This window comes from Chrysochloris asiatica, unplaced genomic scaffold, assembly GCF_000296735.1.
Source record: "Chrysochloris asiatica unplaced genomic scaffold, ChrAsi1.0 scaffold00432, whole genome shotgun sequence".
Taxonomy (NCBI): Eukaryota; Metazoa; Chordata; class Mammalia; order Afrosoricida; family Chrysochloridae; genus Chrysochloris; species Chrysochloris asiatica.
The window spans coordinates 66,432-86,461 of NW_006408950.1; the positions used below are offsets into that span (position 1 = coordinate 66,432).

Here is a 20,030-nt window from a genome sequence, read left to right on the forward strand (position 1 = left end):
ATGGTGGGTTTGAACTGCTGACCTTGTGGTTTAAACCAACCTTGCAGTCCAGTGCATTAGTCCTGCAGCACCACACACACAGAAGTACATGATATCTGGGTTCTCTCCAGTTAAAATGATGTCAGCCACTAATGGTCATCGCCTATGTCTACTACTAGTTCATTAAAGGAGCTCTGCTGGCATAGTGGTTACAAGTCAGCCTGCTAACCTCAAGGTCAGCAGTTCGAAACTACCAGCTGTTCCATGGAAGAAAGATGAGCGTTTCTCAGAAACCCATGTAGGGTCGTTATGAGTCAAAACAAACTCCCCGGCACACTACCACCACCACCACCTCCATTCTTGTCCCTCTCTGATAAAATTCTGCACATTACAGTGGACTGGCCTTTATAAAATGCTGATTGGATTAGATACTTTCAAAAGATTCTCATTATCTGTAGAAGAAAGTCTAGAATCTTTACAATAGCTTCCAAGACCCTGTATGTTGGCCTTAACCATTCATACTCAACTTACCTTAATTCCCAACACACTCCAGCCACACCAACATTCCTTCAGTTCCTTTACTGCCCTGCTCTTTACTACACACCTTTGCAAATACTCTTGTTAGATTACTAAAAGCACAGGCAAATGAACACCTTTATTTAGCTAACTGTCATTCATCCTTCAAGTGTGGACATAAATAGAGTTTCCTTAGTAAATCATCTTACCAAACACTTCCACAGCATATTTGACTGTTCTTTTGTAACCTCCTCCCCACATCACATTGAATGCTTATTCAATGACCTTCTTCCCTCACTCATTACAAATCATAGCAGGGATCACTATTTTCTTATTCATTGCTATACCTCAATGCCTATCACTATCTAAAATCAATTATGCATTTTATAACTAGTTGTTGACTTACACTGAAATGGAAAACCCTATTTCTGTGGAATTAATACCTCTTTTTTGAAGTTGTTATTTTTATAAATGTTTAAGATTTAAAAATACATTTTAGAAAGCAATAGCTGATATGTTCAACAAACATTCATTACAAGGACAAAAACCATTACATGCCAATTTAAAATAAATGACTATCTTAAAATAAATTATACTTTTACAATCATTATTTTCTATAATTTGCTATAAAAAGCTCCTCCCTGAAGAGAAACCAAGAAGCAGAAAATCATGTTTTCAAAAATAACTCCTACTTTTATGAAGAGGAAGAGGTTTAACAAGATCTGGCTGTGCTTGAGTCATAGGTACAGGTGGTCCTTTTCCTCCAATATGATTGTTCACAACAGGGCTCTGTTGTCGGCCTCTCAGCAGTGGAGACATGCATCGCCGTCTTTTAGGAATCCCTTGCATATTTGGTTCTCCAGGTCGTTTATGTTTATTTTGAGGTCCAGAAACAAATTCATCTGCTTCATCTATCATCATACCCTATAAGAACAACAAATATAGATATATAAAACTGTTCCTAATTTACATACAATTTTTAAATGGCAAAACAAATTCTAATTCCAATCAAAATAGCTACAGTTGTTTTAATTGGAGTATTAGATACTCAAGAGAGGAAAATAGCTTCAGCTTACTTTAGTTAAATTAAGAACTGTTTAATCATATTAAATCCACAATGCCTAGCACAATGTTTGGCACATAGCAAGTACTCCATGCATATTTGTTAAATGAGTAAATGAAGGAATGAGCCATAAAATAAAAGATTAATTGCTAAGCTTATAATATGAATACATATCAAATTTTCTTAAATCATGTTTAAGATTACCTAACAGAAAATTTAAACTTGGAATACATTAACATTATAATGTTTGCAAACATTAAAAAATGCAATTATTAATGCAAAATTTCTTTGCGAGTTAAGTCATACAGACCAACTTAATCTCTACAAGAGTCAACATGCAAGAATGTCAAGAAACAACTAGAAAATTGAGAGAATAAAGACAAAGTTTTAAGTTATGATGGTCTAAATAAAAGATAAATGAGGTTACTGTAAATTTCATGCTAAGTTAAGTACTTTTTTACAAAAGAAAAGTATAAAAACATACTGGCCATCATATAAAAAAAAGGAACTGAAGCTGTAAATATAAGTAAAAAAGTATTGCTACTAGGATTCCAGTTCAAACACAAACACTCCAAAACAACATGTCTCTGAGATCAGTGGATGGGTGCAGACAAGTTGTCTCAGTAATACACATTTCTTAGTCTTGATAAGGTGCCTTCAGAAAAATAATATTGAATCCAAGTAGTGGCTTCCAAGGAAATCTGCTGGGCCAGTTAAACTCAAGGCACAGAGGTTAGTTCAAAACGTTATGGTGACTATGTTTTGGGATCACAAGGGAAATTTGTGACACATTTTCTCTAAGGACACAGGACGATCACACAAGCTTTTCTAGGAAGAAACTTTAAGAAAATGGATAACTACATTGGTGAAAAATAAAGCCAGGAAAGCTGTGCCAAGGAATTGTTTTCCATCATGACAATGCACTTGCTCATTCTTCAAGAGTAGCAAGGGCTGTCCTATGGGAATTTCATTGGGAAACCTTATCCCATTCAGCCTTTTCAGAGTTCTTGTTGTTTCCAAACTCAAAGAACATGTAAATGAACATAATTTGAGTCCCCTGAGGATGCCAACATTGCTGTTTTGATGTGATCTAGGTCAAACAGCACAGATTTTTTCAGGGAAATGGAAACACCATCTAGAAATGCATAGACCTAGATGAGGATCTGTTGAGAAACAACAGCTTCATATTTTGATAGTTTTGTATAATAAAGGTTTCTTTGATTTTGTAGCAATATTTTTTTTTACTTACTATACTATAGAGAGAAATACAGGCTCTTTTCTTCATGTATTACTAGTTACATGATTGATGAGATGACAGTTTTACTACTCTGACAGAGACAGGTGGAACCCTGAGATTATGGCCTTGCATGTACCTCAGCTTTTAGTCAAACAATAGGCCTAAAAGGTGAATAATCATACCAGCAAGGTACTCACTCCTCAGAAAAATCAAGCTATTGACATCAAAAAGGTGACATATATTTCCAGGCAGAAGTCCTGGTGTGGGGCTGTAGGAAAAGTAATGAACTGCTAGCCACAAGGTTGGTGGTTCAAACGCACCAGCCACTCCTCGGAAACCCTATCCCGGGTCACTAAGAGTCAGAACAGACTCAATGGCACTTCACAACAACAAAGCTCAAACAACAAGAAGGGATGTGAAAGAAGGCTGAAGGGAAATGGTAAACGTAGAGAGGAAGTGGGAATAGTGATAGTACATTGGGAGAATTACAATCAATATCCCCAAACAAAATGTGTATGAACTGTTAAATGAAGAGTTACTTTGCTCTGTAAACATTTACCCAAATTACAATTAAAAACAAAACATAGTATTTTGAATTCTATTAAGTCCAGCATGCCTAGCACAAAAGAATCATGTAATGGAATACTTTATAAAATTACCTTTTTATCCAGCTTAAAGGGATTGCCAAATGTATGCAACCTTCGAGGCTGATCAGGATCAAGTTCTCTTAGTGGAGAAGGTACTTGCTTGAGGTATTCTTGGTAATTCCCCATTTGTGCTATGGGAACACTATGCACTTGATCTTTGCAAACAGAATACAACAACAAAAGTTAGCCTCATTAAAACTATACCCATATCTGGTTATCGACTAATATCTTCTCATGTACAAATACTACCTGGTATGCTACTCTAGGAAGCATTCCCTTATTACATATTCTAAATGAGTTGGCTGCAATTATAAATATGTGACATAAAAACTTATAATTGTTTAAATCAAATTAGGAACATTGATTTCATTTTCCACATAAAACAAAATTACTGTAGTTAATTTTCATGGCTTACCATGAAAATGCAAGTCTTTTTACTTTGTCCCAAGTAAATAATTATTACAGCAGAATTTACAAAAAGCTCACCCTTTTAACAGAAAGATTTAATAGGAATGCTTAAATGGGAGATGCAGAGTTACATTCTAAAACTGGCTTGATGTGCAGTAGGTCCCATGGATGTATGTGAAGAAACTGTAGACCGTGTCATCATGCCCTGGCCTCCCAAAGTTAAACCCACCAGACACTAGTGCAGCACAGGAAAATGACTGCTTGTGTGTCTGAGTATGAAATACATAAGGAAAGCAAAACAGGAAACCAAAGTTTTCCTCTGGGAATAGAATGTAGGGCAACAGTGATGGCAGAGAGAAAGGCAGAGAAACATAAAATGACTCACTTTTCACTTCATCTATCTAGATTTACAAACAGACTGTTATACTATTATAGTAATTCTTTAAAATTTAATTACCATATCCATTTTTTCATACTATAAAGAGAAGAATTATAAAATGCAAAAGAAATGCTAATATTAACATCATTATCCAACCTTCATCTTGTCCTTTAAGAAATTTCCGGGTGGTCTTCAAAAGATTGGATCTCATTCTTGTTAAGTGATCCAAAAGATTCCGTCTTGGTATGTCATAAGCATTTCTAAATGTCTGTGGTTTCAAATCCTATTATTGAAGCATTTAAAAAAAAAAAAAATTTCAAATATAGAATTCTAAAATCTCTAACCTGAATATAGTTTTAGAAACAATACATACAAAGTTATATAGTTAAGAGAAATATAATTATCTTATAAAATCAATTTCTATATTTTAAAGACTTAAGGTTTTAAAGAAAAACCTCTGAAGTAAATTTACATACATAAAATCATTTTAAGTATATAGTTTGAAAAGTGTTAACAATTTAGAGCTATGAAACAATGACCACAATCCAAGTTTAAAACTTTCCATAACCCTAGAAATCTAGTTCCTTGTACCCATTTATAGTGAATTCCCACTCCCATCCATAGGCAACTACTCACCTCTCTCTCTATATTCCATTCATAAATAGAATTTTACACTATACAAAGGTGCTTCAAAAAGCTCTTAGAAAAATGGACTCAAAATGTGATAGAATTTTTCCAAACTTTTTGGAAGGCCCCTTATTCCATCTTTTACATCTGTATTCTTCACTTAGCATGATGTGTTTGATATTCATCCTATTTTTATTGCAGAATGGTATTCCATTAGAAGGATGTATCCGATCTTCTTTATCCAATCACCTGAACTGTTTCTACTTTAGGGCTATTAATGAACAGCTATGAACAATTGTTGCTGTTAAGTGCTGGTGAGTCATTTCCGACGCATAGTGACCCTGTATCGGGTTTCTGAGGTGCAGCTGGTGGGTTTGAACTGCCAACCTTGTGGTTTGCAGTCTAGTGTTGATCCTACAGGGCCACACCAGCAGTCCGACTATGAACATTAGTGGGCTTATATTTTCATTTCTCTTGGATAAATGCCTACAAGCAGAATTGTTGGTTGGGTTGTATTTAAGAAACTGCCAACTATTTTTCCAGTCTTTTCAAGTATACCTATTCTAGCAGATGTGACCTTGTGTGGTGCCATAGGGTTAAGCACTGGACCACAAAGTCAGTTTTAACCACAAGGTTAGCAGTTCAAACTCACCAGCCTCTTCTCAGAAACTTTATACAGTGTCATTATGAGTCAGAAATGACTCAATGGCACTTAACAACAATTTCAAATGTGAAGTGGTATTTCATTATGATTTTAATTTGTATTTACCTGATGGCTAATGATGTTGAGCATTGCCTATGTGTGGTTTGTGCTGTAGGATCAGCATTGGCCTGGTAAACACAAGGTTGGCAGTTCAAACTTGCCAGCCACGCTAGGAAACCCTATACAGAGTCCCTTTGATTCAGAACTGACTTGACACACAAACAAAAGCATGTGTCATCTGCATATCTCCTTTAGTGAAATATCTGTTCAAACATTCCAGCCATTGTTTTAAAATCAGGTTGTCTTCTTAAGTTGTGTAAGTGCTTTAAATCTTTGATAGGCAGTTCTTTAATTCGCTATGTGCTTTTCTCTTGCCCTGTAACTTGCCTGTTCATTGCTTTAAGAGCAAAATTTCTTCATAAAGTTTAATTTACTTACTTTTCTGTGTTTATATTCTGTGTTGTATTTTACAAATGAATATTTGGTATGTTCCAGTCACTAAGATTTTATGTTTTCTTCTAGACGTTTCATAGCCTTAGTTCTTACATTTTATGCCAAGATCACTTCATGTAATATGAAGTAAAAGGAGCAAGGTTCATTATTTTGCACATGGATAGCAATTGTTGTAGTTTGATTTGTTGATGTTGACAAGGCGGTTTTTTCATTCACTGAATTATTTTGGCACCTTTGTTTAAAACTGACCATATGTGTGAGGGACTGAGTGTTTCTGTTCTACTAATCTCTATGTTTGGACATCTGGTGTGTCACTGTAGGATAAGTGCAGGACTGCAAGATTGATTTGAACCCCAAGATCAGAGGTTCAAACTCACCAGTCGTTCCTCGGAAACCATATACTGAGTTGCTATGAGTCAGTACTGACTCAATGGCACCTAACAACAACAATCTATACATTTGAAGTCCTGCTATAGCACTGTGGGCTAATGCATCAGACTGCAAAGTAGTCTGAACTGCAAGGTCAGCGGTTCAAGCTCACCAGCTGCTCCTTGGAAACGCTATACATAGTCGCTATGGGTCGGAATCAACTTGACAGCACATAACAACAACAAATCTATACATTTATCCTTCTATCAGCACCACATTGTGTTTAATCACAGTACTTTTATAGTTTTGCAATCAGAGAGTATAAGCTCTCTACTTTATTCTCATTTCCAAAATTGTTTTAGCTATTCTGGGGCATTTTCATTTACGTGTAAATTTTAAAATCACCTTGTCCATTTCTTCAAAAAGTGTGCTGGGATGAAAATCTTCCTAATAATGAGCATTCATAAGGTATCTTAGGATAAGAACATGCTGCCCCCACAGTCATTAATATTAAGTACCATGCTACAGTTAAACCATAGTGGCTGAACCCTATTATCAGTTGTGTAACTTTAAGCAAATCTCTGGTGGTGGTGGTGATGATGTGCTGTAGAGTTGGTTCCGGCTCACAGCAACCCTGCACAGGGTTTCTGAGGCTGCAAATCTTTACAGGAGCAGAAAGCCTCATCTTTATTCCACGGAACGACTAGTAGTTTCGAACTGCTGACCTTGAGGTAGCAGCCTGACTCATAACCACTATGCTACCACAGCAAATCTCTGTATTTTCATCTAAAAAACGAATGGGTTAGTCTTCATCATCCATCCCTCCATCCGCTCACCATATACAGTATTTGTTTAAATTCTAAAATTTAGTGATTCAATAACAATACAATGATCAACTATGCTGCAGAGGTATGTAACTACTTAAAATTCTCACAAATGAAATATCAGTTAACAGAAAGAATGATTTATTCAACAGCACACTGAATTCATATGATTATTACCTTATTCAGCAAAGCAACCTGGAACCCGGTATACTCCTTCATATTAAGGTCCAGCAGTCTATGAGGAACATCCTCTGAAATTCCCTGGAGCAGTTGTTGAAAGTCTTTCCTATAGGCCATTGATAAACCATGGGACCGACTTCTTACTTTAATTCCAGTTTCCTGTACTACTTTTTTGCCTACGGATCCAATAACTCGATCAGATTCTATTTTGGCCTGAATTAAAAATAAACAAGGGTTGTCTTGAAATAATTTAAAATGTTAAATCAGATAATAATAATCACTTCGGATTTTTGATACTTTAATACAATTATGTTAAAAGGATATAAAACATTAAAAACTCAAGTAACATAGTTTGTGCCAAGTACTTTGTCCCAAGTAAACAGTTATTTAATTACAGCAGAAATTACAGAGGAAAGAAGTCACACAACAGATAACCCTTTTTATATAAAGCTATAATAGGAATGCTTAAATGAGAGATGGCAGGGTTACATTCTTAAACTGGTTTGAGAGTGCAGTAGGTCACACGGATGTATGTGAAGAAACTGTAGACCGTGTCATCATGCCCTGGCCTCCCAGAATTAAACCCACCAGAAACTAGTGCAGCACAGGAAAATGACTGTTGTGTGTCTGAGTATGTAAACACATGAGTATGTAAAAACACTTTTAAACAGTAATATCTTATGATTTTAGTTTATTATAACTCTAAACTTTGGGACACAGCAAACAAACACAATTTCATCAATTGTTATTTACTTATTAAAACTACACTTAAATCAAGGAGCCAAGTGATGCAATGACTAAGCGCTCAGTTGCAACCCAAAAGTCACTGGGGAGCCACCCAGTGGCTCCCCAGGCTGACAAGTGACTTCACTCAAGACTAACCCATTGACAATGAGTCGAGAGTAGAACTGTTCCAGAGGTTTCTGAGGTTTCTGGAAGTAGAATGTCTAACTTTCTCCCATGGAGTGGCTAGTAGGTATAAACCGCTAAACTTTTTGTTAGCATTCCAAGGCTTAACCCACTGCACTACCAGGGATCATCCTCTGTAAAGATTACAGCTTAGAAGCCCTTTGGGGCAGGGTCTAGTCTGTCACATTGGGTTGCTATGAGTCAGAATTCATTTGATGGTAGTTAGCAAAAACACTTAAACCAGGAAATATAAATATGTTCTAAATGAAAATGTATATCCCCAATTCAGAGGCAAAAAATTTGGAAAAAATAATCATATTGTTATTTACTTAAAGATACTGCTACTAGTACATAACTAAACTGTCATCGGTAGTTGGTTATATGCTATACAGTCAGTTCCGACCATAGCTGCTCTGCATAGGGTTTCTGAGGCTGTAAATCTTTATGGGAACAGAAAACCTCACTTTATTCCCGCAGAACAGCTGGCAGTTTCGAACTGCTGAGCTTGAGGTTAGCAACCCAACTCATAACCACTACGCTATGTGGCGCTGTGGGTTAATGCAATGGACTGCAAAGTTGGCTTGAACTGTAAGGTCAGCAGTTCAAGCTCACCAGAAACTCCTCAGAAACCCCACACAGGGTCACTATGGGTCAGAACCGACTCAATGGCACTTAACAACACAAACAACAAACTGACACAGGCTTGGCAAAAAGTGGTGGTATTTTCAGTTGAAAGCAAATAGCATATTTCTCTTCCTGTATTTTGATAAGTAGTTTTTGTTGTTTTCTTTTTGAAACATTAAATCTTAAATGTACAGTTTTTAGTTTGATAAGTAGTTAAGTTATAGAGGTGGAAAGCACTAGAAGAATAACGTACTTTGTAAGACATTAATAATCTGAATTCAGTTAAAGTGTACAAAAACTGCTTATAATGTACTATTTATATGATTCATAGCCAGAAAGGCAAAATCCAGTGTTTTTACAAAAGCTTTTCAAGAGAAATTCCCATTTTGAAAGATAATTCTTCAGATTTTAATACACAAAGCAAAAGAAACAACTATTTTTTTCTAAGAAAAATAAACCTCTAATATAAATTTCTCAAAACAAAACAATGTTCACATATAGAAACTCTAAGACCAAGTTAACAATACCATTTTAATAAATTAAGAATTATGAGCTTTAAAACTAAAGTAACATTTCAAAACATAGCACATCATGTACCTGAGACAGAATTATGTCTATGTATGATATATGTGCTTTAAAATATATTAATGTAATAGAACACCATCTGATCCATTAAAGAACTAGCATCTGGCTTGTTAATCGTCTTAGCAAAAACCATTCAAATGACTCAAAAGCTCACCCTATTTCTTGGTATTACCTGTTGACTCAGTTTCTTGAGGTATGAAATGACACTGTAACTAAGTCCATATTCCATACTGTCTGCTATTAGGTTAGGTGCTCCCATCATTCTAACAGCTTTCTTCAAGGGCTACAGGAACAAAGGAAACACCATTCAATATTAAGCTTGTTAAAAATTTATGGCTACTTGTTTTAAAAAGTCAGTTTTAAAAATTTCTCCAAAAAGATTTCCCCTTCTTTATCCTCAATAACAGAGCACGGTGGCTCCATATGATAAGCACTAGTCTGCAAACCACAAGGTCCACTGTTGGAGCCTGCCAACCTGTCCGCAGGAGAAAGATGAAGCTTGCAGCTCCCTTGAAGATTTAAAGCCCGAGAAACCCTGTGTAGATTCTTCATGAGTCAGAAATGCCTCAACAGCACTAAGCAACAGCAGCATTCTCTAAAGGCGTGTAATCATATTTGTATTTCACCAAAATGTTTGTCAGTGACAGAAAAAGCAGTTTGAAATAGAATTTAAAAGAATAAGAGGCTAAACTAATAGCACAAACAAAAAGAGTGAAGACCAATACTCTGTAAACACTAAATTTGGATGAAATGGACAGCTGATATATTGGAGAGGTGGATTTGACTGCTAGTAGGAGGGAGGAGGAAAAGACAAATCTAAGATTTCTACCTTGAGAAACTGGGTGGGTTGTGGCTCTACCACTCAGGTTACATAACCTCTGTTTCTAATCCATGTAACAGGCTAATAACAGTACCTTCATCTCATAACGTTATCATGGAACAAAATGAGCTAATAATACATACAAAGCACTTATAAAAGTATCTGTTCACTGGATGCATTCAGTAGGTGTTAATAATTACTATTATTACCATTAGCTGAAACATACAAACCCAGAAAAAACATCTGTGGCAAAAATACTGAGAAGAAAAAAATGAACAATTACAAGTGCATGTGTTAACAGCAACAGAGGTTGCATACTTCTAGGTGTGACGCTACAACACAATTTGACAAGTGACAGAGGGATGGGAAGATGAAGAGGTATAGGACTGAGAACGGAACTGTCCCCATGAATGGATGCATGTATGTGTGACAGAAGATTATTTCTACATGTGCATTTATTTACCTATTGTAAATGTATCCAGAAATATAGCAAAATATGGTGGGGAGGGGTGCAAGGGAGTATGCTGGTTCAGAAGGGTAAATAATGGACTTCAAACTACAAGGTCGGCAGTTTGAGCACACCAGTAGCTCTGTGGAAGAAAGATGAGACTTTCTGCTCCTACAAAGATTTATGGCCTCAGAAACCCTATACAGGGTTGCTGTTAGTCAGAAATGACTTGACAGCACTTAACAGCAACAACAGGGGGCAATGTTATAGAAACTTCTTAGACATAACCAAACCTTGGAATTAGTTGCTGGACCTGGGGACTAAGAACAATAGTACAACATGGTCAATTAGCACAACATAGTCCACAAAGACAATTCTGTACATCCTATATTGTTGAGTCCTGGTGTGGTGCTGCAGGATAATGCACTGGACCGCAAGGTTGTTTTCTGAACCTCAAGGTCGGTGGTTCAAGCTCACCAGCCACTCCTTGGAAAGCCTATACAGGGTCACTATGAGTCAGAAATGACTAGAGAGTACTTAACAACAACAACTGGGGTCTTAAAAATTCCTGAGCAGCCATCTAAGATGCAACTATTGATATCTCTCTTCCGGAGTAAAGAAGAATGAAGAAAATCAAAGACTCAGGGAAACAATTAGTCTAAGGGAAAATGGACCACTAACACTTCAGCTTCCACGAGGCTGAGACCAGAACTAAATGGTGCCTTGCTACCACTACTGATTTCTACAAGGGATCACATTAGAAAGAAAAACGGATGAAAAATATGCAACAAAACTTAAAATCACAAAAAAGACCAGGCTTACTAGTCAGATGTTGTTGTTGTTATTGTTGTTAAGTGCCACTGAGTCAGTTTGGACTCATAGCAACCATGTATAGTATAGATTTTCCAAGGAGTAGCTGATGGGTTTGAACTGGAGACCTTGTGGTTCACAGTCCAGTGCTGATCCTACAGTGCCACACCAGAAGTCCTCAAGGCCTTCAGTAACCCTTCAACCAAACAATAAAAAGGTCAATGTTGCTGTTGTCAGGTGTCATTGTTAGGTTCCTAACAATAGCACAACGGAACAAAATACTGCCCAGTCCTCACAAACTGTTACGCTTGAGTCCATTGCTGCTGCAACTATGCCAATTCATCTTGTTAGAGACCTTCCTCTTTTTTGCCAACCCTCCACTTTACCAAGCATGATGTCCTTCTCCAGGGGCTGGTCCCTCCTGACCAACTGTCCAAAGTATAAGAGGCAAAATCTTTCCATCCTGGCTTCTAAAGTGCATTCTGACTGTACTTCTTCCAACACAGATTTGTTTGTTCTTTTGGCAGTCCATGGTACTTTCAATATTCTTCTTCAACACCATAACTCAAATGCATCAATTTTTCTACAGTCTTCTGTATTCACTGTCCAACTTTCACACTCATGTGAGGTTACTGAAATACCATGGCTTGGACCAGGCACACCTTCCTCAAACTGACATCTTTGCTCTTGAATACATTAAAGATGAAGCAGATCTACCTACACAAGATTTCTTAATTTCTTGACTATTATTTCTATAAGTGTTGATTGTGAATCCAAGCAAAATGAAGTCTTTGACAACTTTAATCTTTTCTCCATTTATCATGATGTTATTTACTGGTCCCGTGGTGAGAATTTTTGTTTTCTTTTGGTTTCATTAGGGACTAGTTTGAAAAATTAGTTACAGTGAAATGCTATAATATGCCTAGATTAAAAGTAATGTGTTTAAAAGTGCTCTTAACAATGGTCTTTTTGTCGAGAAGTTATTTTTCCTAAATTGGTGGTGATGGTGGTAGTGGTTATGTGCTGTGGAGTCAGTTCCGACTCCTAGTGACCCTGTACATGGTTTCCTGATCTTTCTCTCACGGAACAGCTGGTAGTTTTGAACTTCTGACCTTAAGGTTAGCAGCCTGATTTGTAACTATTATGCTACCAGAGATAATAATGTGTGTATTATTTATAGTCTTATCTACCAACTTACAGAAAAAGGAAAAGCAAAAAAAGAAAGAAACCCAACCTTCCACCTCACAGTGACCATACAGAGCAGAGTAAAACCGCTCACAGGGTTCCGAGGGCTGTCAATCTTCATGAGAGCAGACTGCGCTCTCCTTCTCCCACAGAGCAGTGGACTGTTTCAAACAGCAAACTTTTTGGTTGGCAGCCCAGCATCTTAACCCACCAGGCCTCCTTACCAAGGTATAGTAGTTTTTGAGTAATCAGATTTTCTGTAAGTATATGGGTCTATAAGATTATGTATTTGTCTACATAAAAGGGGTTTCTAGCAATTTGGTAAATAATGCTACAAAAACCATTTTGTCCCCTTTAAAGAGAGTCCTGGTGTGGTACTGTGGGTTAATGCATTGGACTGTAAGGTCGGTTTGAACAGCAAGGTCGACGGTTCAAGCTCATCAGCCACTCCTCAGAAACCCTATACAGGGTTGCTATGAGTTGCAATCGACTCCACAGAACTTAACAGTAAAGATAAACAATTATAAAATCATGATTTTATAAAAAGTAGTATAACATTCAAGGATAAGAGACTAAACACTATAGCCAAATTGCCTTGGACTGAATTTCAGAACCCCGTATATGTGAGGGAACTTCTAAAAGTTAACAGAAAATTGGAACTTAAAGATAATGGAAATGGTTTTTTTGTTTTATTTTGTTTTTTTAAGTCCCCTCATATTAGCTTTAGACCAATTTCTTTACATTTTAATGCCCTGGTGGCGCTGTGGGTTAGGTGTTAAAACCGACCAGCAGCTCTCCATGTCTGCACTCTGAGTTGGAATCAATTCAATGGCAGTGGGTCTGCCTAAGTTTCTTTGTCTGTGAAACATGAGCAAAAAGTTTCTAACCTCATAAAGTTACTATATGAATTTTTTAAAAGTTAACACACGTAAAGTTCTTGGGTCAGTAGTTGGCCTATGTTATTATTAAGTGCTTCAAGTTGGTTCTGATGCATGGTGACTCTGTATAGTTTCCAAGGAGTGGCTGGTGGATTTCAACCACTGACTTTGCAGTTAGCAGATCAGTGCTTATCCTACAGCACCACACGAAGACTCCTGGCATATGGTAAGCATTATATAAATGTTTACTATCAGTATCACCACCACCATCATTACTGTTATTCTATAAATCACTGAAACATAACTTTATCTTTATATCTGCACTGATATAATGATCATCTATAAGCAGTGGTTACCAATCAAGCTGCTAACCTCGAGGTCAGCTGTTTGAAACTACCAGCCATCCACGGGAGAAAGATGAGGCTTTCTGCTCCAGTAAAGATTTACAGCCTTGGAAACCCTGTACAGGGTCATTATGAGTCGGAACTGACTCCATGGTACTTAACAACAACATATACACAAATGGAGTCCTGGTGTGGTACTGTGGGTTAATGCGCCAGACTGCAAAGCCATTTGAACTGTAAAGTCAGCAGTTCAAGCTCACAAGCTGCTCCTCAGAAACCCTACACAGGGTCATTGTGGGTCAGAACCGATTTGATAGCACTTAACAACAATAACAACATAGTAGCTCTATAGTACTGCGAACCATAAGGTCAGTATTGGTTCAAGCCCACCAGCTCCATGGGAGAAAGACAAGGCTTTCTGTTCCCAGGAAGATTTAAAGCTTCAGAAACCCTGAGTCAGAACCAAATCCATGGCATATAACAACAACAGAGTAAATTATAAACATAAAATAAAATTTTATATAACAGTTCTATTTTATCTCTAATAATATTCTTACCCCAAGATAGTAGGGAGGCATTGTCTTCAAGTAACTTTCAAATGACTGTCTCCATTTCAATGTTGGTTTTGCTTTATGTACTTTAAACAAATCATCTAAGAATATACAAAAGTACCATCACTCACCGTTTTATACATAAAAATCAAGTCAAAAAAGTTTTATTTTTAAAGTCTGTGCTTTATTATTTGTTATAAGCTTTAACAAAATTAAAAGCAGAAAAAATTCTGGTACTGAGGTTTTCTCTTAGTAATATGATTTTTAAAAACAAAATTTAGACCAATTATGGTCTAAAATTATATGTAATAATAAAACAAAAAGAAAATACACAAGAAAAAAAATCATATCCTGTCTACAGCTGAATACAAAACAGATTAGAAAACAGAATAAAGCAAGTACATTTTCTATAAAATGTACATACTGATTTTTTAATACAACTTTAAAATCTGATGTGATTCCATGGAGGAAAGGAAAGACATCTTCTCCAACAGTAGTCCTCAAAAAATTATAGCCAGATAATACTTAGAGACTAATATTAAACTTTTATATGATTTTGAGACAGATTGTTTTTTTAAAATCCAAGTGAAATTTGAAGTATAAATCCTTTGAAAGAAAATACCTTCAAATGTTGCTATTTTACAAAATATATGTTTAACAAAACAGTCTGCATTACCAATTCTAACTACTTAAACTGGAGAAAAATTAAAATATTTCATTTAAAGCTTAAAAATACATTATCATGATTAATTTGTAAAATAAAAAGTGTTTGGACACCAACTTTCAGTTTGCCACAAATATAAACAAGCAGTTTTAAGATTTCTTTAGAAAATCTTAACAGTGTCAAGAATTAAAAAGCATTTTCATTAATACCAGAAGATATATACATTAAATAAAGCTGTTCCCAAAGTTTGTTTTTAGAAAACTGTTTTTGATGCTGAAGCACAGAAAACGTGACAGGAATGACTTACCTAAAAGGGGAAGAAGGACTGGATAATTGTAAGGCATCACAAATAAGTTGACACAGTTCAGTGCTGTGCTGGCTTTCAAGTAACCAAAAGGATGACCAAGTTCACTATACTTTGCACTATTGCTCACATATACCTATTTAAAAAGGAGTTGTTAAAACTTTGGATTTAATAACCTTTACAGTATGTTAATATAAACCACTGGTTCAATTTAACGTTTTAAGCAATATCTAACTTAAATTCTTAAACCACTGTAATTTGTTCAGCTTACCTGCCAACATGTTTGAGGAGATTTCCTTTCCAGGATAAACTGAGTCAGTGGTGAAGGTTCCAACTCATATTTGTCAAAAGGCAATTTGTCGATAACCATTGGTTCACAATCTGTACAGGAAAACTTCACTACAGGATGAGATGTACGAGGTGGCTAGAGGAAGAGTCTTATTATTACTATCTACACAAAAACCAGGAACAAATTCATTGAAAGTATCCCTCACTATCAAACTATACTCAGTACTGTTAGTCACTCCCCAAAGCACCATTTGATGAAAGAACATACTTTCTAATGCTTAAATTATTTAATATTTATAATAAGAATTTTTAAATATATAAAAAATTAAAATCTTGTCTTAAGATAAAAATTACCAAATAAGTAAAAAGGAAAATTTTAGAATAAGTACTCTTCAATATGTATATTTGAGAAATAATAAATAGAAACTTCTATAAGTCCTCATTCAATGCAATTTTAATTACTTGTATACATTGTTCTTGAGTACTCAGTCAGTCCCAGCTCATAGCAACATTGTATAGGGTTTCTGAGGAGTGGCTGGTGGGTTTAAACTGTTGACTTTGTAGCTAGCAGTCCAGTGCTTATGCTACAGCACCACATTAGGACTTCCTATACTTCAGAATCTTCCAAATTGATCATACACCTTGATCAGTATAAAGTGATATAATATGTAACAGATCAGGACATAAACCCCAAAACTAATATCATCAGGCCGATTTCAACTCAAAGGGGACTGTAAAGGACAGAGTAGAACCTCCTTGGAGGGTTTCCAAGACTGTAAATCTTTACTGAGGTAGACTGCCTTCATCTTTCTCTTGAGTAACTGCTAAGTTTGAACATTTTGGTTAGCAGCTTCATGCTTAACATTTTGCCACCAGGGCTCAATTTAGCACATATATACAAAGATTTGGGGAGCACAGTCGCTTGGTAGGATAAGTACTGGACTGCAAACTACAAGGTCAGTGGTTCAAGTCCACCAGATTCTCCTTGGAAGAACAATGAGGCTTTCTGTTCCTGTAAAGATTTACAACCTCAGAAACGCTATACAGAGTGGCTATGAGTTGGTACTGACTTGACAGCACTTAAGATCAACAAACACTGATTATTAATGTAGTGTATAAAACATATACAAAAATATTAAAATAGGATAAAAAGATAAGCCAGAAGTTCTAATGCTTTCTTCCCTATGCTAGTGGATTGTGTTTTGTGGTTACTCCTGTAATATGTGCATTCTACCCTGTAGGCCCTTGTTCTAGAGGTATAAAAAAGCATAAAATATTCTTTTATTTACTTCTTAGTGGTTTCCTTCTTAAGATATCTGAGCAATTGTGAAGCAAATATGAGCTAAGAAGAAATCATTTAAACTTTCACTATAAAAGGCCCAGTTACAATCTACAGGCGAGTGACTCCCAAGCCTACTATGTTGGGACCAGATTTCTCATTTCTTTCATGTATCCAATTGCCTACTGAAGACATAAGCTGAATCTTCTAAGCGAACCCTTAAACATTATGTGCAATTCATTATTTCTCTTCCAAACTGCAAAATCTGATCTGTTCTAGAAAACTGGATGTTATCCTAGCTACTCCTCCCCACCATACATCTTTCTACATCTTTCATAGTAAGGTATCTCAAAGACCTAGATAAAATGATACCACAAATTCTAAGACACTTAACAGAACACATAACACATAACACATGAGAGGTGCTCAATAGTAGTTTCCTTCTCTCAATACTAAATTCTCACCTTTCTGAAAATGTGTGTGTCTGAGAAATCTATTTACCATTTTAAAAATCAAGCATCCATTATTTCTTAACAAGCTAAACTAGTAAAACCACTTTTTAATTAGTTTTCCTATTAATTAGTTCTCATCCAATCTGAACTACGGTCATACCACTCCCACATTATTTTTATGGAATATAAACATAATCACATACTTTCTCTACCTGAAAATTATTTAGTACAAGTAGTTTCCAATTGCTTAAAACTCCAGTTGAGATTCACTTAATATTATATGCAAAGATCCTTGAAGATCTTGTCCCTATCTGTCTTTTAGTTTACCATATCATATGGACCCTGTACTCCAATCATGTAAATCTTCAGTTACCCAAATAGGTCATCAATCTTTGATGCCCCCATGTTGCATCTTATCCTTGGATTGCTCTATTATTTCCTTTCTTGCACATTTTGCAAACAAAGGATGAATTGGCAAGCATCAACCGTTAAGAGACCTCTTTCTTTCCCTGACACTCTTTCTCACATTGTTATCTCAAACACATTAACAGGAAGCTGGGTACCATCTCCCCTGGGCTGCACCATCTTATTAGAGTTAACATGTTGTTGTTAAGCGTCATTGAGTTGGATCTAACTCACAGCGACCAAGTACAGGGTCTCTGAGGAACTGCTGATGGGTTTGAACCAACAGTCATGCAGTTAGTAGTCCAGTGCTTATCCTATAGTGCCACACCCCAATGTTTTAACATGTCTGACCAGCCATAAAATGGTGAGCTTCAAGAGGGTTAAGCATGGTAGACTTGAACCACTGATCCTGTGGTTTGTAGTTCAGAGCTTATTATACAGAGCCACCATGCTACCCCATTTTGGTGTTCTACTTCATTAAATCTCTAGTGAATACGGGAAACATAACTTTACAGACTTTGTATAGACTAAAGGAAAAATTACCCTGAATAGCTAAGGATAAAAGGTTTCAAAAATGATTGTTCCATGAAACATCACTAAAGACTGCTTAATGATCTTTGAAATACAATTCTTATCTTCTAAGGGCAATTATCAAAGAGAATCATTGTCATGCTTTCACACAAAATATCCCTGATGTCCTCAGATACAAGAAAAAATACTCATCGGAAAAATTTTATGATACCAAGATTGAAAAGATACTGACTTATATAATTTGTGTAAGCATGCATATCAACATGAGTCTCTAGGACTAAAATACTGCAGGCAAACTATCAGAATTACTTTCAAGTTTTCATTTAAATTCTAAATTGTGCCTTCATGTCACATTATGTTGAGAGTCCAAAGACAAAATCTTGCTACATTTGTGATTCTATATGCAAATGTAACTAATAAAAACGTGAGGATGATAAAAGAAACAGAGGCCTCTTTTCTATTATTTTATAAACAAGTAATAGCTTATCACAGCACTTGGATCATCTGTTTAATCCAATCTAAATGATATATACCTTTAGCTGACAATAGTACTCAAAACTAATCCAAAACGCAACTAAATGATTACTACTACAGCCATAGTATCTGATACTTACTAGTGTTGGGGAATTCTGATCTGGCCAAAATGATTCCGGAACAGGCCAATGACCTATAGGAACCCCAGTTTTAGGATTTGGTCTGACATATATGAGCTTGTGACAACTATGCCAAGGCTGAGATCCAAAAGGTCTTGACACATCTGGCTGCCCATCTACAGCAAATAAATCAAGACCAAAAAACAAACAAGCAATTTACAATTTGGGAGAAAAAAAAAAAAGTTAAATTATAACTATTATTACCCAAATTAATAAAAATACCATAACACTTGTTCATTTAAGGATTTTCCTATTTTTTCCAATGATAAAATACTATCATTACTGATTAACATTTAAATTAGATTAAAATTCACAAGGCAATAAATTCTACAAATTCCAACTATCAGTTCACCAGTTGAATCATCTTTTGCACATCCAATGGGAACATGTTCTTTGCAATAAATGTTTGTTTAATAAGTGTTAAGGACAAGCATCCAATTTTTGCCTTCTTCCTTGTCATGTGATCAGTACCAAAACACAGCATCAATCACACAATAAATGCTAGTACTGCTAAAAGAATATTTCTTAAAAATAATTTTAACTAAACCCTAGTAGTTCCTCAAAAATAAAAACTGTATATGCCAACCTAGATTAAAATAATTCTTTCATACAAATAATTCTAGCTAAAATTCAGGAAACACTGACTTATAGTGCCTAACTGCAAGTCAAGCACTAAAATAAAATCTATACATTCCATGTCTAACAAATTTGGTTTATTAAAACCAAAATTAATAAGGCAATTTATATAGTCTTATCATTTCTGCTCCTTCTTCATAATCCCATTCTTTCTTATTACCCTTCTATAGTATGTATTCTAGTGGCATACTTCTCCCAAGTATCATTAATAACTTTCTAATTCTCAAAATAATTACGTTCATGGCAGAGTCCTAGAAGTTCCAGTTCTAATCTAACTCT

General features: G+C 35.8%; 1 protein-coding gene across 1 annotated transcript in view; it reads right to left on the bottom strand.

Moving 5' to 3' along the window:
- INTS6 (integrator complex subunit 6) overlaps window positions 1–20,030 on the bottom strand; it is a 140,401-nt gene that overhangs the window by 9,093 nt on the left and 111,278 nt on the right. Inside the window, exons 7-15 of the mRNA XM_006876936.1 lie at window positions 19,077–19,231; window positions 15,779–15,931; window positions 15,511–15,643; window positions 14,546–14,640; window positions 9,676–9,786; window positions 7,383–7,598; window positions 4,386–4,512; window positions 3,455–3,597; window positions 1,188–1,419 (exon numbers count right to left, since the gene is read on the bottom strand). Of these exons, the coding sequence (XP_006876998.1) occupies window positions 1,188–1,419; window positions 3,455–3,597; window positions 4,386–4,512; window positions 7,383–7,598; window positions 9,676–9,786; window positions 14,546–14,640; window positions 15,511–15,643; window positions 15,779–15,931; window positions 19,077–19,231 (1,365 nt within the window). The remainder of the gene's footprint in view (window positions 1–1,187; window positions 1,420–3,454; window positions 3,598–4,385; window positions 4,513–7,382; window positions 7,599–9,675; window positions 9,787–14,545; window positions 14,641–15,510; window positions 15,644–15,778; window positions 15,932–19,076; window positions 19,232–20,030) is intronic.